The 18,759-nt window shown below is 31.7% G+C and overlaps 2 protein-coding genes across 12 annotated transcripts; both read right to left on the bottom strand.

Annotated features, from left to right (window-relative positions):
- Positions 1 to 3,063: 3,063 nt before the first annotated feature.
- On the bottom strand, positions 3,064 to 7,427 carry LOC142547898 (putative axial regulator YABBY 2). Of its 4 annotated transcripts, none has more exons than XM_075656321.1 (6): positions 6,947 to 7,427; positions 5,028 to 5,147; positions 4,741 to 4,861; positions 3,827 to 3,875; positions 3,639 to 3,714; positions 3,064 to 3,290 (listed from the first exon to the last, which is right to left on the bottom strand). In XM_075656321.1, the coding sequence occupies exons 1-6, from the start codon at positions 7,028 to 7,030 to the stop codon at positions 3,219 to 3,221; spliced, it is 522 nt and encodes a 173-aa protein (XP_075512436.1). In that variant the 5' UTR covers positions 7,031 to 7,427; the 3' UTR covers positions 3,064 to 3,218. The 4 variants fall into 4 exon arrangements, with proteins under 4 accessions (XP_075512436.1, XP_075512433.1, XP_075512437.1 ...); XM_075656318.1 differs by having other exon boundaries at positions 4,741 to 4,867; positions 6,947 to 7,425; XM_075656322.1 differs by having other exon boundaries at positions 3,064 to 3,287; positions 6,947 to 7,419.
- A 3,654-nt stretch (positions 7,428 to 11,081) lies between these two features.
- Positions 11,082 to 14,782, bottom strand: LOC142547848 (E3 ubiquitin-protein ligase RHF2A-like). 8 transcript variants are annotated; one of them, XM_075656317.1, is made up of 7 exons: positions 14,508 to 14,772; positions 13,421 to 13,545; positions 12,759 to 13,328; positions 12,570 to 12,678; positions 12,095 to 12,459; positions 11,893 to 12,000; positions 11,082 to 11,643 (listed from the first exon to the last, which is right to left on the bottom strand). In XM_075656317.1, the coding sequence occupies exons 3-6, from the start codon at positions 12,923 to 12,925 to the stop codon at positions 11,898 to 11,900; spliced, it is 744 nt and encodes a 247-aa protein (XP_075512432.1). In that variant the 5' UTR covers positions 12,926 to 13,328; positions 13,421 to 13,545; positions 14,508 to 14,772; the 3' UTR covers positions 11,082 to 11,643; positions 11,893 to 11,897. The 8 variants fall into 8 exon arrangements, 2 of the variants coding, with proteins under 2 accessions (XP_075512432.1, XP_075512428.1); XR_012820764.1 differs by lacking the exon at positions 11,082 to 11,643 and having other exon boundaries at positions 11,856 to 12,000; positions 12,570 to 12,674; positions 12,759 to 12,821; positions 13,282 to 13,328; positions 14,508 to 14,774; XM_075656313.1 differs by lacking the exon at positions 11,893 to 12,000.
- Positions 14,783 to 18,759: the final 3,977 nt, after the last annotated feature.

The raw sequence follows: 18,759 nt of genomic DNA, 5'->3' as shown, positions 1-18,759 counted from the left end.
GATGCGCCACTATTACTTCCACTGGATCGAGTACATTTTTTTGTAGACGTGCCATCACAAATTATTCATTCTACCATCATTTTTTTTTCCCGTGAGTATAAGATTTTTACTTGTAAGTCAAATAGCTCAAAACTATTTTAACAAAACATAAAGCAAAAGCTAGTTTATGGGTTCTTTGCAACTACGTCGGTTGTGGCCTTGCTTATGACACCAGCCACACTTTGACACATGTACAACTTGAGATGATATCCTTTGAGTTCTTCTTCGGCCTGGTTGACATCGAACATTAGGAGGATTGATTGTGAATGGGCGATCGGTATTGGACTCATGCATCTCAAATGTACATATCGGATTTAGGATTGAGATGGAGGGCTAGATATTGCAAGGTCACAATTTGTGGAGCAATTTCCTTGCATTTTCTTCCAAAATTAATAAACAACACGATTAGACAGAGCCATTAAAAATTAAAATCATATAGAGCTCATCTTTATGCTCATAGCTAGGGGTGGCCCGTATACCGTACCGTACCGTACCGAAAATTATATACCATATATCGTACCGAAAATTACTGTATAAGAAAATTCATACCGATACCGTACCGAAATTTTTCGGTATACCGTATAATTTCGATATAATCGGCATGTACCAAAAATTTCGGTATAGTATCGGTATATACCATTTTATACTGAAAAAACCTTATATTTTTTAGCTTTTATAAATTTATTTTTTTAAAAAATATTATAAATTTTAAAAATTTTATATATTATTTCAGTATTCCGGTATATGCCGAAATTTTCAAATTGCATACCGTTATTGTAACGAAAAATTCAGTATTGTTACCGTACCGTACCGAAATCTTTGGTATACCGAAAATTCTGTATTTTTTCAGTACGGTAATCTCGATATACCGAAAATTCGATATTTTTTCTCACCCCTACTCATACCTACCCAGAAATGAAAATTTGATGATCCAATTCAATTTCTCCAAGGAATCAAACAAAAACATGTGTTACCTTAGTGGTTGAAAAATTGCAATGGAAAATAATATTTAATAACACATCAAATGATAAAAAGTTTTGTTATGAATATGAGATTTGAGCTTATAAATTCTTACATTATTTTCAAGTTATTTTTTGCTATACAAATGATTCATTTTGTCTATTTTTGCTGTTGTTAAGTCATGCCATCGTTGGATGGAATTCTTCTATCGGGAGACGGTCCGGAGTTCATGTACAGTAGGAGATTTGGTTAAAATCCATGAACTATTATTCCAAAATTCACGAATACATTGTCAAATAAATTCAGTAGATTTTTTGGCAATTGACATGTTATCTGAGATGCTGAAAATCTTGATTTTTTTGTCTCATCACAAATTTTATCTTCTCATAATAATGTAACCCAAACAAAGGTATCTAAATTAGGGAAAAAAATTCAAATCCCAACATAACCTATTGGATATGAAAAAGAGTGGTCTTGGCTTTTGCATTGATGTCTAGTGAACTAGTTCATATATCTTTTTGTGTCCTCTTGCACTTGTAAACACGAACTCTTTTCAACTTCAATCTAACGATGTCATGAAGACACTACATACATTGAACACAATTCGAAAAAAATTACAAAAAAATTGAGTAAACAACCATAAATCAACAAAACAATCGACACAAAATAAGACAATCGAGCACAAATCGCATAAAACATTCAAAACCACAACAAGATATTATATCACCCCAATTTGGAACAGATCCCGCAACCCAATTGGATCTACGTAAACGTGGAATGTCCAAAAAATCTCTATTCAAACCGACAACCACCCCTTGTAAACATGTTTAAACGTACCTTATCAATGTCCTGATCAAAATAATTTCTCTTTGCTCACTCGCTCGCTCGCTCAATCTCTGAAGCGAAATGTTGAATCTATCATTATTTATATTTTCATTTGTAGCCCTCTTTTATTACCGGAGGATTATGAAAGATTAGGGAAAAAAAGGGTTTAGTTTCTCTGAAAATCGGGGATTGAACAACAAGATTCAAGATTTCATCTGTTTGTTCCTCAGCAGGTGGTGGATTTCTTTGGCATGAATTTAGGATTTGAGAGAAAGGGAAGAAATTTGTCGTGCTAGGGAAAACAAACTAGAGTTAAATATCAAGTGAGGTATAATAAAGGAGAAAATTAGTAAATATGTGATGAGTTGGGGAGTGGAAAAAAATTTTCTTATATCAGTCATGACATGGTGATTGAACATGAACTTATTGCTTTGATTGAGTATTTAACACATATTTCTCCTTTTAAATATTTTTTATCTTGAGGGAGGAAGATTATTTTGTTATAAATTAATTGAATCGGATTTTAATATTAGAGTAGGTATCTTGTGAGACAGTCTCACGAATTTTTATCTGTGAGACGGGTCAACTCTACCGACATTCACAATAAAAAATAATACTCTTAATATAAAAAGTAATACTTTTTCATGGATAACCCATATAAGAGATCCGCCTCACAAAATACGACCCGTGAGACCGTCTCACACAAGTTTTTGCTTTAATATTAAATGAGTTACAAATCATCTATGTATGGATAAAACGTTAAACTTATATAATTTTATGAAAGCTTCAAACTATGTGATGTAACACCGTAACATCAAACTCCACGAGTGTTAACCATGTCGATCTTTAAAAATAAAATAAAAAATTGATGTATTCTTTTGTTAATGGTAAAAATTTGAGCTTTCCCTTATAATGATTTGCAATCAAATTCACGGACTCATTGTGTGCATGAAACATTTATATTGCATGTCCAAATTAATTTATTCTAAAATTTTGACACTAATTTTAATTTTATTTTTTTATTAGAAGTGGTCTCCATTTATTATATTAAATAATGCATCGACAAACTCGTGATCTTGGGTCTGAATTTCACATATCGCTGAATGTGACGTATGAGTGAATGAATTGTTCCTATCACCCCGACACGACACTATACATATACATACATTCACATATAAAATATTTCACTCTCATGTTATTATTTAGTTAGTAATAAATATTAATATATGTGCGACCAAAGAAAGAACAACAAACATTTTTACATTAAATAATAAATATTTTGGAACTGGCAAAGTACAAATGGATCACCTTTAATTTATTTAATTTGCATATGTAAAATTAAGTAGCAAAATCCAAAAGATTATTGAGGAGCTAATACTCTGATCTTCTCCAGTTCAATCAGTTGGTTGTTTGTTGTTGGCATCCAGCTTCAGTCCAAAATGAATGTGAGGGAAATGTGCCCACTGCTTCATGCATTAACAAAATTGTACTTCACACATTAATTGTTCATACTTCATTCACAAAGTAGTAACTTCATGTGAAAATAAATCACCTCCCCCTCTCACCTTTCTATATATATATATATATATATATATATATATATATATATATTCGTCTTTCTTTTTTTCATATATCTCAAATATATAGTGCAATTTTTTCATATTTATTCTTTATGTCATTGAACAAAGATAAGATGAAAATTTTCTACAAGAAATTTATTGTTCGAATAACTTTATTATGTCTGTAAACTTTCTAAATATACGCGGACGAATGGATGATGGAGGAGTATATATATTTGAAGAAGGATTACTTACATTTTTTGCGGCTGTACTAAAAGCTTCTCTGTGGCTAATTTCAGGATTGCTAGCTTTAATCCTCTGAATCTCCTCCCTGGAATTGTTATTAATTTAGGAATGTACGTAAATAATGGGATTTCTGTTATCGTTGAAGCATTTGATTTTGAAATTAATAAGTATATGTGAGAGTGCTGAGTATTACTCACTTTATGAACCTGTTGTATGCAGACGGGACGCGTTGTCTTTTCTCAGGAGCTGTACAAATTAATTTTTAGTTAGAAATCTGACAACAGAAAAAGTGAAACACTAGCTTGTTTGATTGATCATTTTCTCTTTTTAATTTTCTAGGAACAAAAGTGTACCGATATATATATATTTTTTAGAACAAATTTTGAAAAAACGAAATTAATAACACTTGTTCAAAATGGTACATTTACAGCATAAAATTGAAAAATCAAAAGTCTTTTTTCCCTATTTAATTTAAATCGATTGATAAATTTTATTTTTAGTCATTTATTATTTCAATTTTCGACAATTTCAGTAGTTTTCTTCGTATTATTGCTATTATTATATGTCATAATAGATCATTAGTGCTTATATAAGCGCATGAGAAATGACTAAAATTGCATAAAAAACAAAGATAATATATTAAAACTAAAATTTGATCATATATATATATATAATTAAAATCGCAAATAAACAAATATGCATGACCAAAATTGTTATTTTCCCTTTAGATGTTCAATCAATGCTCTAAAATTTTCACGATTTAGCAACTACAGTAAATTATATTTGCTCCGAAAAAACCTAGCCATAAATTTCATTCCTTAATGCATATTCAAAGAACACATCTTTCTCTCCTGAAATGATGAAAACAAAAGGGTAATATTTTCTAACTTGATTAATATGGCAAATATGTTGATATTTTGTAATTAATAAAAGCATTATATTAATGCACTTTAAAACAGCATAACATATATCCAATGTACGTATTTAAGAGTCAAGACAATCATTCCTCCCATCAAATTAACTTTTCAGGAAAAAAAACTGAAGATTTTACATAAATTTCAGATTTAATAGTGTGAAAAGGATAAATAGACTGAAAAATGAACGAGCTTACGTCGGATTGGAGGTGTCTTAGGTTGTACATGTTCATCCTGGAATGTAGCAAACATGTTGCTCCTGGAAGATGATCCGATATTGTCCTTAACACCACCAGGAATATGGCTGGAATGTTGTTTCTGTATCTTCATCATGAATAAACAAATTAAATTACTTGTAGAAGTGAAAATCAGGCATGTTTGTATTATATTATATTTACACACACACATTAGATCAACATGGAAACTTGTGCATTTTAATTTGGCCATATATTAATTGTGATCCGTGATTCCAGGGGAAGAAAACCTGGAAATCTTGAAGGTGAAAAGACTGAAGCAATGCTCCCACATTAACTGACAGCATATTTGCGCAGTGCCCGCATCTCACTGTTACAATGTTGAACAAGCTGCTGCATGGAACATTAACCTGCCCACCACCACGTCTATATATAAGTACATTTTCATATATTTAATGTTCTTGTGTAGATTATTTCCAAGATGGAAACTTTTCCTTGAAAAAACAAAAGCAAAACCTAAACAGTAAATAAACCCTTCGCCTCTTGGTTTGATCAGTTGCAGAAGAAGATAAAAGAACGTGTAAAATCTTCATATATTGCTAATACATCATGACCTCAATTGATGCACATGAAATACTATACGAGAATTAAGCAAGACGAGAAACAGTTTTTGAGTGGAGTTACGGCAAGAAACGGCATGCATGCTACGCTCAGCAAACAAAAGGGAAAAAAATTCAAGATCTATCCTTGCTAGCCAATTAATTATTCTGATGAAAAAAGGTACTAAAATGGGTGAAAATTGGTCGCGCTTGATCTTGCAGACGGATGGAATTACCAAGGAGTTAAATCGGGAAACACATGTGTAGCTTTCAGAATGTACGGAAGACTGAGGCCAATTCTTGGATAATTAATGGAGATAATTAATTGAAAGACACCACAAAGGCTTTCACATGGGTGATTGATTAGTTGAAACACCCAAAGGGACTTGCGCTTCTTTCTTTTTTTTTCAATCAGTGCTTCTGACTTTAATTTCTGGTGCTCTGACACCTTCACTGAGTGAGGTCATGTGTGAGAGAGAGGAAAACGACGTGACTGGAACGAGAGAGATCATATGGAATCATAATCTTCCTTTAATTAAGCTGCCGATACAGAAAAGAAATTAAAGGGCTCACGGCTTTTTTTAAAAAAGAAAATTTTGCTGTTAATGATTTAGTTTTGGCAGGTCTCTGCAGCAAGTTCTTGGCTAAAGAAAGAACCAAGCAACGGAGAATCTCAGATCCCACATCATGAAATGAACAAGAACAGTTGAAAAAATCAGGAAAAAAGTGGATTGAATTGGCGAGAACAGAAGCACCCAATTTCGACACAGTAGCACACGTTGGCGTGTCTGTCGGCATCAAAGTTACGACTCATTAATGGCGCTGCAACTGCACCCGTACGAAGAAGGAAAGAAAACTTACAGGAGAAAAGACAACTGATAGTAATTTAAATAACAGAAATAATTGATTAATCTGATTAGATTAATTAAAACTACCTTCGAAGTTATATTATCATTGCCATGGAACTTATAAATCTGGATCACTAATTAATCTTGGAAAGAAAGATGCGGGGAACTCTGAGGATGCCGAAGTTAGAAAAATTAAGAACCCCAAAAAAAAAAAAAAGAAGCAAAATACAGCTTATTAACCATAAGCTCCATGTATCAAAATGGAAAATAGGGTTTTTATTTGTTGAAAAGGTACGAAGATTCTTGCTGTTTTTGTAGATCTCTCATTAGGGTTCTGAGTGAAACACAGAAGCATCTGATCAGAAGACCACTCGAAGAAAAAATAAAATGAGAAATCAAATTCCATCATATGTAAAAATCACGCAGAATATCAAAGTACGACAGATATATAAATCATTGTTCAAGAATCTTGTAACATATAAGTCCAAATGAAAATTTTGGATCACTTTTCGTTCATATATCATATCTATATTCGTAATTCAGCAGCCAGCTTTATGACAGAAACATTCATCAGTAAAAAAGAAGAAGAAGAAATTATCATAAAATGCCATGTTAAATTAATCCTGTAGAAATTCAAACCTAACCGAAGAAAAATCGTCACATATCATAATCTATAAGATAAATTAATTAATTCAAGAATATATTATGACACGCTCAAAAGCTCGCCAAGGGTTGAAAGATTGAAAAAATCTTAGTATTTACCACTAGAATGGTGTTGCAGAAGTTGCAGTGAACGTAACAAACACGGTCGGAGGAATTTTCCGCTGACATTTTAGCCGGTTCCATGAATCGCCAGTGATCAGTACTTCAGTTATAATTCCAGTATATATATATACACGCAAAAGTAAGGAAAAGAAGATCTAAGAACTTTCCTATAGAATCATACAGCTGAACTGCACAAAAAATTAAATTAAACAAAGCTAAAGCAGATCAAGAACTGCGGAATATTTAGAGTTCATCCGCTTCTGGTTTAAGCAAGACAAGCTAGAAATTAACTAGGGAGTGGAGAAAAAAGTAAAGAAATGAGAGAAAGAAGCTAAATTAATGAAGAAGAGATCAATATATAGATATAATTTTAACAAGAGTACACGTAAATTTGCATGGTATAGTTATTAATTTAGAAAGAAAGAAATGACTGGGAAATTTGGTCCCTATTTAATGAGATCATGACTGGTCGGTATTCCGGAAATGACATGACGAAACATAGTCTCTCACATTAATCACTGTATACATATACATATATATTTCCACCAATTTTAGTATTATTTTCTTTTTTGGTTACATATATACATACATACATACATACATATATATATATATGTTGGATTAATGATACATAAAATAACACAAAGATTAATCGATCGATCTGTTGTGAAGTAATCACTCAACTTTTTTTATATTGGAGGAATTTTTCTTTAAATTAACTTGGATTAACGATGTCGAAGAATTATTCGACCTCAAATTCGATATAAACTTGAAGTTGTAAAATTTGATGTTATATTTATCTAATGTTTGAACTATCATGGTTAGTACCTAGAGTAAGTCGCTACGACCCAAATAAGAGATCCGTCTCACAAAATACGACCCGTGAAACCGTCTCACACAATTTTTTTTCCTAATTAAATACCAAAAAAAAAAAACGGATGAAGAAAGAGTGTGAATGGTGATTTGGGGGGTGGCGGGGCATAGGTAGTATGGATGTTGAGAGATTGAGTGGGTAGGAATCGTTTGTTTTTTTGTGGCCACTCTGCAATTTGTGCAGCGGACGACATAAATTTACTCTTTGGAATGTTTTTTTACATTAAGAAATTAATAATACTAATAGTTTAATTAATCATATTTGTCATATTTTGAGTTTTATACAATTAACTAATTAATCATTGCAAGATACTTTATATCTTAGTTTTGTGAAAATGCATATCAATTAACGAACCGAAATTAAGCTTGAAGAAAAATTTGAGGGGAAAAAAATAGAAATTGATGGATAAATACCATATATATAATAACATATAGGAGAATAAGACAAAGAATAATTTATATTCGAATATGTATGATTAAGATGTTTTAATCTTAGTTTACATTATCATAAATTAATGCTTTCTTAAATCGGAAAAGCAAAAAAACATTCGGTCCAATAATTTTCTTTGTATTTTTCACTCGATATAAATGTTACATCTTCAAAATTTAGTAGTAAAATGAGGATTTACCTGCCCTAATTTTGTTAAATACATTATCTTTCCATGATGTATATTCCCCTTTATTCATGCTCGGTGATACTGACTTTCTGTTATTCAATTTTCATGTTTCTTTTTTTATTAGTTGGAGATGATGTACAAGCTATAGTTGAAGCTCCGGAAAGCTTTCCCATTACAATCTTGCTCGCATTGCACAGTTAAAAAAAGTTATAACAAATGAATAGAACAAAGCATATTCCACCAATGTTCTTCGATACACACGAGCTTCAAGAAAATGATGATGTTGATGTCCATCAAATTTTCTAGTGACATTATAGTTGATTTATTCAACAAGACATTACAAACTTCAACATTCAAGAAACTAGTACACAAGTAGTGATGCATTAGTTAACGGATTTTAGATGATTGAGATCATGGGAGCATCTATTGTTGTATTTTTTTCTTTTGTTCAGGTTTTTTTTCTAATAGGTTTTTTTACTGACATCTGTTTTAACAAGACATCATTCGATTCTTCACATATCTCGGAAATAATTTGTTGAGTCGTTAATAGTCTAAAGAGAGTATTATAGATAATTAAGTTTTAGATTATTATTGTGATAAGATTTTTAATTAAGATATCATTTATTTATTATTCAAACTCTGTGAATATATTCTATAAATGGAAGTCTTCGGTCATATGAACAAAGTATTCGTATTCATTCTCTCATCTCTATATTCTTAATTATCCTTAGCAAATTTAAAAATATTATCTCGACGTTAAATTCCTTAATTTAATTGAAAACCTAGATCATGTAGTATATATAATAAATAATATCTCCCAATAGATAAATTTAAAATATTCTAGAGACATTTCTCATTCATAAATTTTGCACCATAAAGTGTTTTTTTTTTTTTTGGTATTTATTTGAACAACAAATTATCTTAAGTAACAACACATATAAAAAATGTATGTTTTTTTAAATAAAATAAAACAAAGCCAGATGAAGTTTTTTTAGTCTATTTTATAGTTTACAGCACCGATTAACAATTTCTAACTATTCATATACCAAATTGATAAATTACCATTAATTTATGGATCAAAAGAAAGGGCACTTTGATATCTTGTCTATCAATCAAATGAATTTTGATAAATAATCTTTTTGGAGGTTCGACAAAACGAGACGAAATTCTCTACTCTATTTGATATTTAAAATCGTGTTACACTTTACTCAAATAAATTTCGTTTGTATCAAATTTAAAAATTAAATATTGCAAATATTATATATAAACAAATATAATAAATCACAGACAAAAAAACATTTGATTCATATTTCTTTTCAAAAGTAAACAATAATTAAATTGTTTTAATAATTTATCGTGCTGAGATTTTTTTTCAAAAAAAAAAAAAAAACCAATCTCGAACACCAACTCAACCAAATCTCGGCTCAAATACAAAATATAATATCTATAAATTAATTTTTAATATTTCGATAATTTTTGGTAGACAATTGCTTTTTTAGGTCCTTAATTCCGTGTCAGTCCCTCATTTTATTCATATTACAGATGCAACCTCCACTTTTGAATTGTCTCTAATCAGTCCTCCATTTTTTTGTTTTTTCCGGATTCGATATTTCCTTTAATTTGAGTGTTAAAATTGATGGAATTTCAAGGGTTAATTCTCTATGTAGCCCTTGGTTTTATCATGCTTTCCCAATTCAATCCTCGTCTTTCAGTTCTCCAGACTTAACCTTTCATTTTATTTAATTTTTCCCAATTTAGGCTTAATTTTTAACTAAATAAAACACGTACACACATAAGTAATTTAATATATCCAATTAGATACAATATTGAGAAAACTATATTTTTGTCCCATAATTTACACATTTTCACCTTTGGTCATGTCATGTTAACGATGAATTTGCATATTTTTTTTTTCATTTTTGATCATTTTACTGTGAATTTTCATTTTTAGTCTTAAAACTTGTACATTTTTTTTGGTCTTTCACTTTTCGCTCCTTTATTGATATATGAATACGATGGACTCTGGTAAAAAAAAAAAAGAGCAAAATGAAAAAAAAAAAAAAAAAACATAACGGGAACAAAAATGGAAAAAAAATGCAAGTTACAAAGATAAAAATGTAGCATTGTTAACATTACCAAAAATTTAAAAAAAATGCAAATTACTGGATTAAATATACAATTATTTCCACCAATATAAGCATGAATGTTTTTTTTAAAAAAGAAAAAAAAAACCTACGGAAGTAACTGTGAAGAGTTGAAAAATAGAAAAATTGAATCGATATAAACAGAAACTTGAGGCAAAGACAAAAATTGAAAGTTTGGTTGATTACAGATAGGGTCTGGGAACTAATGGGTGTCAAGACCTTATTTGCTTGATTTAAAATTCATCAAGAAATATATATTTGGAGAAAGATGAATGCTTTTTACCCATTGAAATGATATTATTATGAGTTAAATAATTATTCTTGTCTTTTTAATCGTATAGTTAACATGAAACTAAAATAGAAAATTTATGTAAAATGAAATATCAACTCAGGAGTCAGGACGCTTGAAAAACGAGGGACTAAAATATTGGAAGAATACAATAAATAGGGAATTATCATTAAATCATATTCTTACTTTCTCTCATTTTTACTGTGCGGATAACAGTTCATTTTATTGTTCCAAACCGCACAACTTCTAGTATAATAGTGATGACATAGTAGACAACATAGTTCACCTGATGAGCCCAAAAATTACCACAAGATCAAACACTGACCAGAAAAATACCTATCGATGAAGGCACGGTTGCAAGGCAATCATCATGCATGGTTGCTAAACCTATGAAGCTATCTGATGAAGCTTACTGGCAAAAGGAGTACTGTGAATTTGAGCATTGTTGGAATCATAATTTAGCTTGAAGCAGAACTAGCTACACAAGGAGCTTGAGTGCTGTTATCATTCACAGAAAGGTTAGCACTCGTCTCTATAATCTGCTCTTCAGTAGGATTTGCACTCAAGCTATCCACTGTACCACTTGATATACTAGCTACATTGGTTCTATCTTCGTCTCGTATTTCAAGATGATCCATGAGTCGACATGCAGGAACAATACCGTCGTCAACCTCCCTAAGAACTTCAGCGCTGTGACAAGAGGTTGAACTGCTGCAAGTGAACAATTTCTCCTTCCATCCTTGTGTGCTCCTAGTTAATGATTCTTTGTACCTGGAGACGGATAGAAAGAAGGCTTGTTATAAAAATTTATAAAGCCATTCCAAGTAACGCTCCCTATTAAAGTTGGACGACGGACATAGATAGGACACATCCATAAAGTTCAGTCCACTGCTTTCTTGTTGCTTGTATTTTAATATTTTTATACTTTCAGCTAAGCTGGAGTACAAAAGGGAACATAATTTTTATATATAGAATTTAAGGGGGTACAATATCAAGAACAATGCTTGATTCTTCGCGTACTTCATTCACCATGCACTAACAGGAGATTTCAGAGATTCCGAGAATGACTGGAAATCTAATGATCCAACTCTCTCTCGGCTACTCGGGAAAGTCTGGGTAGGAGATCTCCTGTAGGACAAAATAACCTTATTGGGAACAACCAAGAGTTTGATCACTTTAAAGGTTTAACGACTCATTTCAATGAAGGAAAAGAACAATATACCGATTGGTAGAGGACATTCCATGTTGATGTGCAACAACAATTGATCCTTGGGCAGATGATGGAAGTGGAGTAAGGGACGTAGAATTTTCTCCAATAGTGAGTAACGAAGAATTTGAGGCAGCTATCCTTACTACAGAGGGAGTACTGGAACCATCTCTCTCATTGGCAGAAGAAGTAACCGACGTGGCAGAAGGTCCATTAAGATGAGTGGAAAACACCAAAAAATGTGGATGACCTTGAGCATATGACCTACTCCTCCGGCCTTCAATCCTAGCAAGCTGACGAGCCCTGCCCGTAGCAGAAGAAGTGGCTAAGTGTTGAATAATCCGCTCTTCAAGTTCAGAATCACTCCCACTAATTGGCAACTGCACCAGATGTTCAAGAAAATTTTATGTTAACACGACCAAATATATATTTGAACTGAAGGCACTAATTAGAATAGTAAAAATATGAGTAGATTGAAAAGTGAACAAACATGTTGCAACTCAAAGTCTCCCAGGGTTGGGTGATGAAATATAGAGGTATTTCTAGGTCGGTTTGTTCGCAATTTCCTCTCATGCTCCACAGCATCAAGCAATTCCTGGCTAACAAATAAGCGTACAAGTCCACCTCACAAAATAAACTTTCTGGAAAGATACAGAATTGCAAAGGGAAATCCATATACCTGGTGGGATCCTTAAAGCTGATAGGTTGCAAGCATATTGGGCACTCGGATCTTCTCTGGCACCTACAGATATATTTATATGCAAATGATCGACAATGTCTAACATCCATCTTTTGGTACAGCTTGATAAGAGATGGCCCGGAATAATTCGAATGGTAGTGGACCATGCAACAAACATTAAATAATTCTTGATATTGGATGTTTATTTTAGTAAAGAAAGAGTAAATACAACACAAAGTCCTGTGTGTGTGGCGGAAGGCACAACATAGCTAGACTATCATCCTCTTCTAATTTTTCCAGGTGGATCCCTCAGTAATAGAAGGTCATATTATCAATGCACTTCAATAATGGTATTTTGTCACCGAATTCAATTGATTGCATGTAGCAGGACCATACATGAATGTAATGTCAATATGGGACTACTTGGTAGAAAATGGAATACTGCATATAGTTTTCGCAGTCATGAAAAATCACAATACAATGTCAGGGAAAAGTTGTGTGAATCGCAAGTTGATTTTTGTACCATTCAAGAATGCAATGAAGATGAAACTCACGTTTGCAACTTGTCACCTGCCAAAAAAAATATAAAAAAAATTATTTCAGAATTTGACAACAGGCCAATACCAATCGACAATGCCTGGAGTTATAAGCCTCATACATACTGTTGAAGGATCGCTATCACAAAAATCTTCAAGGCATATGCTGCATGAATCATCAGATGCTTCTTGAACCCCACCCTCCACAAAAGCTGCAGCTGATGTCAAATGATTCTCCTTCCCTCTTCCATCTGCCAGAGATATGGAAATCTTTAATACAATATACAGAGATCAAGCACTACTATAAATTGTGTAGCAACATGCACAATATTATCCTTGCACGATATACCGAGCTGATAATTCAACAAAATTAAAACTTTACCAAATTGATATAGTTTCTAAAGATAGAAATAATGCGTGATGTAGAGTGAATTTTTTTTAACAGAGAGAATAAAATTCAATAATACAACTTTACTTATCATTCAATCACCTTAAATTAAACTATTTACTTCCTTTTCCTTCTTCCTTTCATAAAAGTTTTAATTAGAATCTGTTAATAAATTCAAGACACGGCTCTATTGCAAACAAAAAAAAAACTATAAAATCTTAACAGCATGAAGCCTCATTTGAATAAGTCAGAGCTAAGAGCACAGAAAAAAGAAAATGGTGAGGTCCAATATGACCGTAACTAAGCTGAAGCCACGGATATAAAACTTACAAAGGTCATACTCCAACACCTCATGGGCTTGCTATATAAAAAAATCACAACCATAAAACAGTATAAAAGTTCGAAAACCAAACGAAGTGATACATCATATACACAGAGAACTATACCTTAAAAACAGCAAAATATATTATAATTCAGATTCAACACGAGGCAAGAAACATAAACTATTACAAGAAAACTGCAGCGCCCCCTAGCAAGGAATTAACCTTCTAAGTGACTAAAAAATTTCCCCATCAAAATCGAATAAAATTCCACAAATTCCCGTTCCAAGAGTCCACATGCAAAGTTTAAGCATCCCAAAACACAAATAAGACCCCATAATACAATTCTTTTCCATTTGAAAAAAAAATACCCAGAAACGATTGGATTGCGTACACAGCACACATAAGAGAGTATATTAATTACCTACAAAAACAGGAAAAAAAACATAAAATTTAGTCTACAGCCCATTAAAATTCATAATCGGAAAACATAACAAAAAATTACCTCAAAAAGACTCTTCAATCCAAATACAATCAAGAAAGATGATAAATCCAGCAACAGATCAAAGTAATTAAAGAACTGATTCGATTACACGTAGAGTCAAAAGATAGGAGAAAAGGGCAGGAGACAAGATTACATTTTGATGCAAGAAATTGGGTTAAGAGCCGGAAATAGTACAGTGGACTTCCCTTTTTTGTAGGTTTATGGAGAATTATTTCTCTCCTTTCCCCTTTTTCCTCGTCTTTTTTGGCTCCTTTTTCACTTTTTTATGGCGGAAATAAACTACACATACTAAATAAATTTTGCTGTTGCCGTTTTGACTTTAGATCTTGATGGCTTTCATATTTTAAAAAAACTAAATTATTCCTTAAGACAAAGACAATATATTATAAATCGTGTATCAATAAATTAATTGTATTAAATATTAATGATATCTTGCACCATCGCTTTATTTATATGATGGAATCAATAACTAAGTATATATCCATAAGAGCACCTGCTTACTATTCATCTTATTCTTATTTTAAATTAAATATATTCAATTTCAAATTTTTGAAATTTGAATTATTATTATTTTATATTATAATAATATATTTTTATATATTTAGTACGTAAAATAATTTAATTTTATGAGTGTCATTTATTTAAAATAAAAGAAAATAAATTAAACTTAAGAGAAGAAGCAAAATAATAATTGATCGGAGAGTTACGTTAACGAAAATGAAAATTACAATGATCGAAAATTATTATAAATGAAAATTACAATAATAAAATATTACAATAACTTAAAATTAAATATTTCATCTCCCCCTAATCTCTTGACATAGACGTTCGTAGATGATAAGTTGCTCATATGTCATTTGCGAAGTATCCTTCGAAGGATTGCATATTCCTTCAGTTGAACTTTGGCCATAGCAGCTTTTGCTTTCATCTCCTCTACTTCGATTTGTTTTTGTTTCATTTCAACTTCAACTTTTTTCATGCTTGTATATTCAGTAAACTTTGCAAACATATTATCCAAGAAGAGAAAAGATTTTTGGAGTAAAAAATAATATGTTTTGATGTTTGAAATAATTTGTGTAGTGTGTGAATATTTATAGATGAATATATTATTTTTTATTAAACTAGCCGTTAACTAGCTGTTAAAACAATTTTTTAATTTTATAAATAAAAACAACCGTTAGTTTTTAATTTAACATTTTTTTAATTTATTTTAATTTCCGAATTTTTTTTTTTAAAATACAAATTTGAAATTTAAACCAATACATTAAATAAGGAAACTTCATCACGTGTGTGGGGCCCGCGTTCAGCAACGGTTTGTGAAAAACCGTCTTAAAAAAAAACTGACACAATTGAACGCCCCACACCTTCTCCCATGTTGGAGAGTAACACCCATTGTGGGTGCCCTAAGCATTTTGGGAGAGTATCCCTTCTCCTAATAACCAGAATTATAACTTATTTTTTAACAAAGAAAAAGTAGAGTGGGAGTTGATAAGATTGATATTGGTTTGTGTTTTTTAATCCAAAGCAATGGCATATATTTGTCATAATTTTTTGTATACTTGTATAAAAAATAAAAAAATTGAAAACTCCAAGACCAGCATATTTACTTGAAAAGCATGGTTAATTGGCAAAATATGATTTTGTACGATAGAACAAGATATTAGAAAGACATCATAATCAAACGAAAACTGGGATGTAGGCAGAAGAGTATTCCATAATAATTTTCTTGATTCGCAGCATTAATTGTTTGGAAGGTAGAGAATCTGGATCAAGAGTGAAGAAGCCATGCTGTTGCCCTTCAAACTCCTCATATTCAATCCTTTTTCTCCATTTGTTCAGTTTATCTGCATAGTCTTGGGCTCTGTCTTTGAGTAGGTCGGATCCGCCAACCATGACCAGAATCGGGTCAAGTTCCATTTCTTTAATATTCGGGCTAACGGGTCCAAATGGGTTCACAAGTGGATGATCAGTGGTCTCTCCTGCTGGAATTGACAGCCTCCGAAACCTACATAGAAATAGCCAAAGCCAAGCAATAAAGGATTACTTATTTTTCTTGCTATGCATGTTATTCATTATATGTTAAATTTGAATTTTTCTCGTCTATATTAAATAATAGTAATAATTTTATAAATGTTGGATAAATGTTGGATGAGAACATAGATAAATCATAATCTAAAAGATGATGAATATAAAATCTTGGGCCCTCAGTTTCGAACTTCGTCCTCACAGTTCTACCAAAGAAGAGAGCCGAATACACATAACCCCTCACCCGGACCGGAGCCAACTCGGCCGATCCCGCTCGAAGATTAGGGTTATGTTCCCGCCAGCCGAGTCACCCGAAATGAATACGCGGCTGAAATCAGCCAAGTCGGTCAGCCTGTTCTTGGAGCCACTTAACAGCCGCGTAGCCGTCCTCAATGGCTGCCGGGAGCCGATTCTCTAAAGCCAGCCGATAGTCGGGGGAGATGACCACGGCTTGGAGTTCCGAGGCAAGCTTGAAACAGTAGTTTTGGCAGTTGGCCACGTCCTGGAGCCGATGCAGAAGCCTCCGCGGTGAATGTAGTAGAAGATCGGGAGCCTGAAATAAATTTTAAAAATACACACGATTATTTTTTTGGGTTTATGGAAGAAACTTCGGGAAATTAAAATACACATCTATATAATTTTGATACAGTTATGTATTAAAATAAATTTTAAAAAAAATATTTATCCACGTATCATATATATACTAGTTACTTTGCACACGTGATGCGTATGTGTACAATTTTTTTTATCATTATCGATGAACTAAAGTGAAATTGACAAATTATGGAGGGACTAAATTGATATTTGAATTGTTGAAATAAAAAATATAATTAAAAGTGTGTGTTGAAATTAAAAAACAAAAAAAAAAGTGTGATATTAGTATCATGTAAGGGTAAAATTGGAAGAAAAAATTGGTGTTCTTCCTACGTGGTTAGTATGATGTCCTTACCCTTAATAAAATAGAATAGATTAAAAAAAATAACAAAAAAGTAGAAGAAAAAATCAATAATTTAGATGGAGGTAAATGAGAACTAATAATCATGCTAATTTATATCAAATTATAATGTTCATAATTAAATAATAAAGGGCGCCTACGAAAGAAGTTGAACTATCTACCATCTTGTTATATTTATATGGAAGAAATGAAGAATTTTTTTTAATTGTTCGCCGTTATTGATTCCTCATGTTATTGTAGGTAGAAACTATTGGATATTGGATTTATATTTTTTATTTAATTTATTTTTTTATTATACCATGATAGTTGAATAATTGGTTTATTACTAATGAATTAGAATATTAACTAAAAAAAATTGACCAATTATTCAAATTCTTTTCTAGGTAAAGTTTCTTCGAGTATTGTAACAATAATTTATTTTTTTTTCGACGTGAATAATTCACCATTATTAGAAATTAAGTAAGTTAGATGATGATAAACTGAAGGATCTGAGTGTCCAATATATATAGGACACTCTCATATACTTCAGTTTATCATCATCTAACTTAATTATATATATATATATATATATAAATAAATGTGTGTGTGTGATTATTATAGTATGAGAATTTTGGATATTTAAAAATATCAATGGACGATGACTTCAAAGTGAGTTAATTCACACTCTTCAACTTCAAGAATATAACATAGATAGCATATACAATAGTCGGATTGATACATTAAACTGTTCATAATGTTCTTAAACTTGGGAAACTATAAGAAATTAAATTCTTTTCGTCGCAAAAAGAGAATTTAGATGAAAAACCAATATCTACAAACGATGCGTCAAAAGAAATCCTTTCATCCCCCCTGTAACAATTCATGTGAACACAAAATTTGCTTTGAAAATGAACAAACACTGCACAAAATTTGATGACAAGATATGAAAATTCTGGTGACCACCACTTTCTGTAATAATCACATCAAATATTCTTGTCACAAACCTTTAGATCAATGAAAATGACAAGTAAAACCAGCAAAAGGCCACATCAGGGCTTACAACAACGCTTGCAGTACTTGAATCCAACAACAGTATTTAATAGTTCAATTCTGATTTCAGTTGTGGTAAAAACTCTCGCAATTCATTTTCAGGAAAAAGAATGGCATTTCTTCAACGAACGTATAAGACTGGTTGACACCACATTTCTAATTATATATCTTCATAGGTTTCTCAGATGAGGGACGGTCCTGCATGAATATTGGTTCGGTCGACCCTACCCCTGCGGGCACTGC

The sequence above is a fragment of the Primulina tabacum genome, chromosome 1 (assembly GCF_025594145.1).
Source record: "Primulina tabacum isolate GXHZ01 chromosome 1, ASM2559414v2, whole genome shotgun sequence".
NCBI classification, from domain to species: Eukaryota; Viridiplantae; Streptophyta; class Magnoliopsida; order Lamiales; family Gesneriaceae; genus Primulina; species Primulina tabacum.
The sequence above is the reverse complement of the archived record's forward strand: the minus strand, read 5'-3'. Positions and strand labels throughout refer to the sequence as shown.